Source organism: Ascaphus truei, chromosome 7 (assembly GCF_040206685.1).
Source record: "Ascaphus truei isolate aAscTru1 chromosome 7, aAscTru1.hap1, whole genome shotgun sequence".
NCBI classification, from domain to species: Eukaryota; Metazoa; Chordata; class Amphibia; order Anura; family Ascaphidae; genus Ascaphus; species Ascaphus truei.
In genome coordinates this window covers 10011826-10021475 of record NC_134489.1, presented here as the reverse complement: position 1 = coordinate 10021475, position 9650 = coordinate 10011826, and the positions used below count along the sequence as shown (strand labels likewise).

General features: G+C 48.5%; 1 protein-coding gene across 6 annotated transcripts in view; it reads right to left on the bottom strand.

The window, feature by feature from the left end:
* Positions 1-9650, bottom strand: part of SPTBN4 (spectrin beta, non-erythrocytic 4) — a 133654-nt gene that overhangs the window by 4049 nt on the left and 119955 nt on the right. For 4 of the 6 annotated variants that reach the window (XM_075606983.1, XM_075606986.1, XM_075606984.1 and 1 more), the window contains 4 exons: positions 8265-8542; positions 4341-4514; positions 4214-4256; positions 1297-2070 (listed from right to left, as the gene is read on the bottom strand). In XM_075606983.1, coding sequence (XP_075463098.1) covers positions 1909-2070; positions 4214-4256; positions 4341-4514; positions 8265-8542 — 657 coding nt within the window. In that variant the 3' untranslated portion in view covers positions 1297-1908. Of the gene's footprint in view, positions 1-1296; positions 2071-4213; positions 4257-4340; positions 4515-8264; positions 8543-9650 lie in introns of those variants that run through there. The other 2 variants (XR_012802532.1, XR_012802533.1) reach the window with 1 other exon arrangement.

Below are 9650 nucleotides of genomic sequence, written 5' to 3'. Positions count from 1 at the left end.
CTGGAATAAAATAAAAGGTGAGGGGGGGAGGGATAATGTGCTTTTTTATTTTAGAAGTACCTTTGCAATCACTAAAAAGCAGAAAATAGAATACAGATCCTTGGCACTAATTCTTTGCAGTCCCACTGCCAAAAAAATATTGTACCTCTACAAATTCCCCTTTACTTTCCCTATGGTTTACTGATCACGGTCCTTTTGCTGAAATTTGCCAGTATGATATATATTATGGAGATATATATGTGGATGTATATTATTTTAGGGCAAGCTACATTTTTAAATGGAGAGGTGAATAGATCAAGGTACTGCCGCTCCGAGGAAAATCCGGGGAAACTCACCGGAAAAATGAGGTCAAATCAATTTATTAAACTACATAAAAAAACATGAACCAAACAAAATTAGCTCCTCCTCCCACGCGTTTCACTTTTTCATGGACTATACTGTGTGAAACGCGTGGGAGGAGGAGCTAATTTTGTTTGGTTCATGTTTTTTTATGTAGTTTAATAAATTGATTTTACCTCATTTTTCTGGTGAGTTTCCCCGGTTTTTCCTCGGAGCGGCAGTACCTTGATCTGTTCACCTCTCCATTTTCCTATCTGGGATCGAGTGGATGCCATTGGGGATTGTGGAGGTGATTCTGGAGCAGCAGAATTGATCTACACAGATCAGCTGGAACCATAAATGACGGTGCACGACCGTGAGTAATGCTCCTCCACACAGACGGCTGGATCAAGGGGCTAAGAACTGAGGCAGACACCCAGTGAGAATTCTCTCAAAGCTATACAGGTATCCGTTATTTGACTAGTTCCTTGTTTTGCCCTCTGTATTGCTAGCTGCATTATCACAGACCTCCTTCCTTTAAACCCCTTCACACAGACTCCGGTCTAATTGCTGTATTCTTCTATAATTTGCACTCTTGGAGCTTCTATTCGGTTTTTGTGTTTGCTCTTAAGCTACATTTTTAGTAGGGCTTGCTGATCGGTGTAAGGCATTTATTCGGTGTGAGTTTGAAAAAGTGCTAGGCTGATCTTAAAACGAAATTATGCCCTGCGTGTTAAAATGAGTGCTTTGACATTGTAACTTCCTTTGTGTGGCTACGTTGGGTTGTAACCTGTATTCGAATTACTGTCATGGAGCCAAATGAAAAGGCAGTAGACATTAACCAACATGGTGTAGTCCGTCCCAAAGACCTCATATAACCCAAACCCCATAACGACCAGTGATTTCAAACTCAACACCCAGACACCTATGGAAATCAACAACCCAGCTCCATTTTCGAACCCCAAGACATTGCACAAAGTCATCTGGAAAAACTTCTTCTAAGGTTAAACCTTAGGAGTCTTTTTTTTTTTTTTTTTAAACCCAACTCCCAAATACCCAACATGTGCTCTCAATAAATAGCCACTAAGGATCCTTACCTTCGAAAGGAAATAAGTTAAGATTTTGCTCATGAAAACAAGAATTACTCTCCCAAACTCGATACCCCAGTGTTTCTGTGCACACGATTCATGAACATCACCTTCGCAACCACGTCTGTCCCACTAAGGATGCAGGCCAGTTGCTATACTGTAGGATAATACAATTGTGCCCGTGAATATGCATATTCACTAGACCCCTAAAAAAGATACACCCTCCTCCCCCTCGCCCACGATCCCAGTGGAGTCAAGAGGACTATTGAAGGATGGAAGTTCTGGGACAAAAAGAGGAACTGGAGAAACGAAATAGTTTCGGGATGGAACAATACTGTCCAGCACTGCATAGACATCAGGGCGTAGAGATGGGAAAGTGTTATGATCCCGAGTTTCTGCCAGGGATGTCTCTCCAGGTGTCTGTTAAGGTCCTCTCCCCGCTCAGCCCGCAGGCGGAAGGAGTATGGATGGGCGTATATTAAGGCTCCTGCTCGCCAGTGCTTCACTTCTTCCTGCCGCCGGCGCTGGGCCTGCGGTCAGACTCACGCTTCACGTTTCCTTCATCCGTGGAGGAGGTAGTTAGGAGGGTCTGACTCCATTTGGCTATCTCGGCATGTTCAGAGACACAGGTGGATACAGCTGTGATCCAGTTTTTCATCTCCTCCTACACAAACAAGTTATGGGGAGTAAACACGTTACAAAAACCCTCCACCGTATAGTGTACATTAATGATAAAAGACACCTGTATGAGCACATTTGCATGTCTCACATAGGTCCCCAGACTTGTCTTACCCCATAATCACACAGAATAGTGTGCTTCACCTGCAGCCAGGAACTCTGGGTAATGACATGCAAATGTCAAATACAAGAGCTACTGAAGTGCGATGTGTCCCATTAAAGTCTATAGTACTTTCCGTGCGGTAGTGCCAAATCGGTGCTATTGCACTTTGTTGAATAGGGCCCATAGCGGTTTTTTTCTCAATACTCATCTCTTCCTACCATAGGGTTCTATATTTATTCAACGAGCAGGGCTAATTTGCAGGGCCGACCAAAAATATAAAATACTAGGAGTCAGACAGTATTTTGATAGGCGCAGGTGGTGTGGTGCGGTCCAGCTACCCCTCCCCACCCCTCGTCGTCTGTGTCACTATATGTGTGTGGGGGGTCAGAAGCATGGACCTCCTGCAGCTCGTGTCACTGTCGTCGCCGCCGTCGCTGCTGCAGCAGACTTTTGCTTGTTTGTCCGCGGTGCAGAAGACAGTAACACTTACTACATCTATATCTCTAAGATTCCGGGCCATAGTTACTATGCAGTGTTACTCCATCAGATACCTTACGGGCCGGGAAGACACCTGTTCACTTGAAAGGGACATACATGGTGTCCTGGAACAGGATTGTGTGTCTCTGCCTTCAGGCTGCCAGCGCTCCCCAGCCTAGCTGAGGCAACAATGTTGCGATCCCTTGTGGGTTTCTTGGCTTCAGCCAATTGCCTTGGCAACCCACCCTGCCTTTTACCAGGATGGACTGCTCCCCCTCCCCTTGCCAAGTGGTATTGTCCCAATTAATTTCCCATCAACCCAGACCAGCATGCGGTCTCTTAGTACCAGCAGCCATCCTGAGCAGTCATCTCTCCTATCCTGGTAAAGTTACTGATTTTTACCTATCCCCTATCTTGCATTTAGCCCACTTCCTCCATAGCTCCCCTTCCCCTCCATCGCTCTCATGTCCCAGTGTTCCCTGAGTACTTTCCCCCCTTTTTTATTTGTATGTTGTTGCCCCAAATAAACACTTCAGCAAGTAAGAAGGTTCCCTCGCTTGATATATGGGGTTGAGTTAACCTGCCAGTCCCTACGCATCTATCAGCGTGTGCTTGGGCCAGAACAAAGGGTCATATCTACCAAGCCATGCTTGAAGCAGTCTTATGGGGTACCATGGCTTGGTAAATTTGACCACATGTGTTACTGTGATCTTCGCCGTGAGGAAAGAAGGGGTTTTAATCAAGGAAGAAGGAAGCGAGGTGAGAATGAGGGAAAAACAAGAGAGGAGAGAAACCTAGCGAGACACAAAGTGTGTGATTCATGCACAGAGAGAAAGAAAGATGCAAAGACCCCTATTGTATTTGCTGTGACGCTGGTTCCCTGCCATGGGGAGAAGATTTGAACCCCATTCATTTGAATAAGGCTGACTTCTTCTTCAATGCTAGAAAGTGGCTTTTCAGCAACTGAACAGGGGCCAGAGAGTGTGGGAAAGTCTCAGTTAGGGTTATTCACTAAGCAGCGATGGTCATTCGTGGCCATTTAATGGAATGCCCACTAAGGAAAACGTAGGGTCATTTGTGAACAGCTCTTAGGCCGCGATTATAGTGAATGCGCGCGGGATCGTGTGACGTCACGTGCGCAAAACATGCACTAGGCTGGAGGCGAGCGGGAGGCGTGGCAGAGGCATGCCGGACGCGTCACGTGGCTGGTTCGCCCTCACTGGCTGAACTGCTCACGTGACGCAGCCGTCGCGCGGAAAAAAAACCTATTTGAATGGTATTTTCAAAATTCGCGTGCGGTCGCTCTGCACGCTCGTGCGCACTATGGGTGGCCTCATTGAGGAACACACATTTATGTTCGCGGCGCCCTGAACTATAATCGGGGCCTAACTCATCTTATGAACCCTCCCCAAGCAAGGAAAAATAGGAATACACTTCATTAATACACTAATATAAAGAGACACAGGATAACATTCTTCTCGGTGTCAAATGTTAAACCAAAATGTATTTTGCTACACAAAATCCAGAGGGAGGAGAGAAGTCGCCTTACCTCGTCTTTAGCTTGAAAGAGGAATTCACTCCCGTCCGTCGATCTACAAGAGAAGAGAAGATCCCCGTTATAAACCCGCGGTCCATGCGGACTCCTGCTGCTCCTGCACTGATCCCCGAACACTCACTTGAGCTTGAAAACAAACTTCTTCTTCTTGTACTCGTTGGCAACCTCGCTGGAGGCTCCGTGCAGGTTCAGGAGGGGCTCCCCTCCGTGCGTGGCCCCTGAGCTCTGGCTTTTGGCGTCCTTGTAGACCCCCAGGTCCCCTTTGTTCAACACGCAGTAAAGGTTTACCCAGGACCTGTGGGAGATGCAGGTGGTGTATATATTTATCACTAAGAGATGGCTGATCTGGCACACAATCAATATAACAATGATGATATAAACGTGCCGGTGCCCACGGGCCAAGGGGGACAGTCCTGCAAAATCCCCACAAAATCACATAGGTGGGAAGGAAGGCCTAGGCACTCGGTGCAAATAAAGAAATATTTAATCCAGTTACTGGGGATTGGTGGCAGTGTAAATGGCGCTGTGCATAGCACGATACCCAGAGTACCAATTACCGGGACCGGCCCAGCAAGACGTGGCTGTAAATATGTGGTATGGTGATACCCTGATGCTTAGAGTAACAGATATATCTGAAACAGAGATTTGTGAGGTCTCTTGAGACTCATGCAAACTACATCCATGAAGGGCTCTCGTGTTGGTACATATAAAGGTATCGCAATATGCAATAAACGACTGGTCTTCGGTGGGACTGCCCCTGCCCATCGCTGTCTTAGGCCGAGTCCACGGTCCCTGCTGGCGTGCTGAGGCGCAGGGAAAGCGGGTGCTTTCCCTGGCCTTGCGGTTGCTTACCGCAAGCGCTCTCAGCAGCCGTCAGGGGGCGGTCAGGGGGCGGTCCGGGGGCGGTCGCGTCACTGGCCGGGGGCGGGCCAGTGACGTCACGGAGCTGGTTCGCCCTCATTGGGCGAACCGCTCACGTGACCGGCCTGTCTCGCCGGCAAGCGGGGGAATTTTAAATTCCCCCAAGACCTGCGCTTCCGCAAGCGCGCGTAAGCGCAGGTGAGCCCCTACTAAAGCCGCTCTAATTGCGGCTGTAGGGGCTCAGTGCTGAGCGGGAGCGCGCCTCAGCACGCTTCCGCCAGCAAGCAAGTAACATGGCCGAGGCCTTAGGCTAAGGCCCCGCTCCCAGAGTCAGCGCACCTGCGCTGCTGACAGGCGGTGCGCTGAGATACACAGACCGCGATCTGCGGTCTGTAGGGAGCGGGAGCCGGATCGGGAGGTGGGCGGGAGGTGGACGGTTTGACAGGGAGGGGGGGCGTGGCTTGAGCGGAGGGACCCGCTACTCTCCCCCCCCTCCCTCCACGGACTCGGGCTGGAGCTGGAAGGTAAGTTTAAACACACACACGCAGGCACTCATTCATACACGCGCACACACACACACAGGCAGGCACTCACGCACTCATACACACACACACGCGCGCACACACAGGCAGGCACTCACGCACTCATACACACACACACACACACACAGACAGAGGCAGGCACTCGGGCACACACACACACACAGACAGGCACTCACGCACTCATACACACACACACACACACACACAGACAGAGGCAGGCACTCGGGCACACACACACACACAGACAGGCACTCACGCACTCAGACACATACACACACAGACAGGCACGTACTCAGACACACACACAGAGAAAGGCACTCACCTGCTTTCACTCCACACTCCTCCCCGCTCCCCGAAGCCTCTCCTCCTCCCGAAGCCTCCCCTCCCCATTGGCTCACAGCCACACACGTCACGCGTCAACGCTAGGAAACACCATTCTCTGGTGTCTCCAGCGGCTGACGCGCGACAGCGTGTAGTGCTCTGTGCAGCCAGTGGGGACCGGGACCGGCTCGCGAGGATTCCCCTGCTGGTGGGGAACTCGCGACCCGCCGCCCGCGCCAACGAGCGCAGCGGGACCGAGGCCTTATATAGGAGCGCTATTTAAAGTTAGTATCAACCGTTTCCACTCAGAAATATATTAAAGTGCAATAGCCATTACTCGTTAACTGTCATTCATATGAATAGGTATTAATGAGTGATAATGGCAATCACACATTCCTTTCTCATAGACTTTATTTGGATTCTCCTCTTAAATGTCATTCAACATCTTAAACGCATCACCTGCCTCCACAAACTTAAATACATGCTCTTAAAAGCCTGGCACAAAGCACTTTTGTGTACTTCAATAGGATCATCCTCCTTCACATAATCAGTTGCCTTCGTAGACTACAATAAGATCATCCTTTAGGGTTTTTCACTAATCAGCGATAGCCATTAGTGATCATTAGTGCCAACAGCCATGGCTGTGTAACATCAAAGTGTAACATTTAAGTGTGTGGAGTTAATCTTGGAGTTATAATCTCTGGATGTTTTCTTTCTATATCTTTAATCATGGATGCATTCTGAATATCTGGACTAACTTCGGACTTATTTCTTCAAACAGGTATGTATGTGTGAGCTGGATTCTACTACTATCAATAGCTACAGATTTTAAAATGTATTCATTGGTATGTCTCCTTCAATCAATTTGCAAGATCCTTAAATGTAATTAACAATTTGGTGTGTGAGTTGATTAGGCAGACCCCATCCTTAATGGTTAGTCAATGTGACTGTTTTAGAATACTTAAGGCAGGATACCTTGGGTGTGAGCCATATAGCTGTGTAACATCAAAGTGTGTGAAGTTAATCTTGGAGTTGAAATTGGAGGTGAAGATTGGAGCAAGATCTGGACTCTGAACAACAACTTTATAACTGTGAGAACTTTACTTTCTTAAAGCTGTGATTATTTGTTCTCTTCCTACCCTCCAATAACAGGGAATTCTCTCCTCCTGCATCTCACTATGCCCTCCCTATTGCTTTTTCAGTTTACTGTTTCCTCACTCCTTGGTGAATGTCCCTGTTCTCTCCACCTTCCCACTCCCCACTGCACCATTATTTATACACCTCTCTCCCAACAACTTCTTTACCCCTCAATAAAAAAAACACCCACACAAATCCTCTATTCACACCCTCTATCTACTCCTTCCTGCTGCTGGGGATCTCCCCTAAGCCTGAAGCCAGACATACACACCTGATCTCACCTACGCCTCCCTGCCATCTCTTCCCCTGTAAATGGTGTTAACCTTTTAATTTAACACTGACTAACCTTAAAACTCACCCCACAAATCCAGCATCCCAATAGCTTGCACGCATGGCTATTGCCCCACAGTCACTTATACCACCCATCGTGACCAAGCCCTGCCATCTACAGCACTTACTCCCTCCCCTGCTGTCTCTGTAAATTACCCTCAAACCTCTTACGATTGTAAGCTCTTCGGGCAGGGATTTCCTTTCCTATTGTCTGATTTTGCTGCACTTATTGTATAATTATAATTCCCTGTACTGTACTCTTTGTGAAGCGCTGAGTACACTTTTGGCGCTATATAAATAAAGACTTACAATACAATACAATTTAACAGAATGGCTACTAATAAAAATGTAGGGTTATTTGTGAACCTCTCTTACTCATCTTATTGGCACTCCCCAAACTGCAAGCAAGACAACATAAACTACAATAGGATCGCCCTCTTACAGACATTAGCTGCCTCCACAGACTGCAATAGGATCACCATCTTAAATAGATCAGCTGTCCCCATAGACTTTAATGGGATTGTCCTCCATTGAGCCGAGTACTACAGAGCATGCGCAGGTTGTATGCTGGTAAGGCTGTGCTTATAGTGCTGGCGACGGCGCGGCAAAACAAATGTATTCCCGCCGTTGCATGCGCTTATAGTAAGTGCGACGCGAATTTCTGAAGCCGGTCAAATTTGATTTTTCAGAGGCTGCCGCCACATGTGACAGCCTCTGAACCAATCAAAGACCTGGTCGCCCGCTACGTCTCCGGAAAGCGAAATACAACTTTTGCTAGCAGCAACGGGTGATGTCACCCGTCGCTTCGCCATCGCGCGCACTATAAGCGCGGCCTAAGTGAGGGCCTTGCACACCTGTTTGAGGCCTTCTTGCTGGGCCCCTCCAACTCATGTTTCCTGAAGAGGAATCCTTCCTGTTGGACGGTGTGTGTGGGAGGTGGTGGGGGAGGAGCGCTGCTCTGAGCCGGGGCCGAGCGAGACCTCCGTGCCTCCCCTGGGGGTTGGTTGGGGTCTTTGGGGCGGGGTCTCCTTCTTGGCTTGGGCCTGTCCCGGGCTCTTGGACGGTCCGGCCTGGGAGTTCTTTCTGGGAGCTTTTCCACCCCGTTGGCTAACCGGGCGGGAGAGTCTCGAGCCTAGAGGGGGAGAAAGCATGAGTTACAGGAGCAGTGCAGTGCAAAGTGATACACAGTGTGTACTGTAGACCAGTGATACGCAATCTTTTTTTAAGCCGCGACCTCTACATTTAAAAGTGCACTACGCCCCCCCTCCCGGTGCCCCAAAAACAGAGGATTCACTCTGTGGGGGTCCCTGCTTCTGAACAGCGTTAATCTTCTGATTGAAAATACAGAAACGAACTTGCACCACACCAGCAGCAGCCCGTGTCTCTCTCCCTCTCTCTCTATCTCTCCCTCCTTCCGTGCCTCTCTCTTTCTTTCTTTCCCTCCCTGTATCTACCCCCAGCAGAAAAAGCAGTCCGCTCTCTCCTTTCAGTTCAGCCTGGATTATGACATTGTAGGTGCCCGATTATGGATATGCATCTACAACATCACCAGCCGGGCTGAACGGAGCAGAGCTTCAGACTGCTTCCCCCCTGACCTCCTGCTGGGGGGAGAGAGGCACAGAGGGCTGCGGGGGTCCTTTGGTGACCTCTAGGAATTCACAACGACCCTCAAGGGGGTCACGCACCACTGCTGCAGACTATGGACTATCCAATCTGTGATTTGAGAGCCTCTGACTCAGCACAGTGCTACCCCATATCTCTGTGTCTTCAACGCTCTGCTCTGGGGGGGAGAAGGACAGAGGCAAAGAGAAATCAAGCACATCACACTTCATTTGGCATAGTCAACCAAGACGGCAAAAAGTATAGTTATAGATACTTGGGCATGTTCATAAATAGGTGGGGGGCTGGGCAATTATAGGAGTATGGTAGCACGGAACCAGTAAAGCGAGTGTAATAGTATTAAGGGGTATGGGATACAAACCTGGAGGACCACTACTGTTTCGTTACAAGCCCAGAGAACCGCTACTTTTTTATTTACAAAAGCAGGAGTAATGCTACTTTATTAATTACAAACCCACAGTACTACTCATTTTTTGTTATTTACAAAGAGTCCTGCTACTTTTTATTTACAAACCAGGGGTTTACTGTATTCATTACAAACCCAAAATACCACCCCTGAGACCTAGGTACCCTCTGTAATGAAGATACTGTAGAGAGCTGCACTGTGCATGGTGTATAGG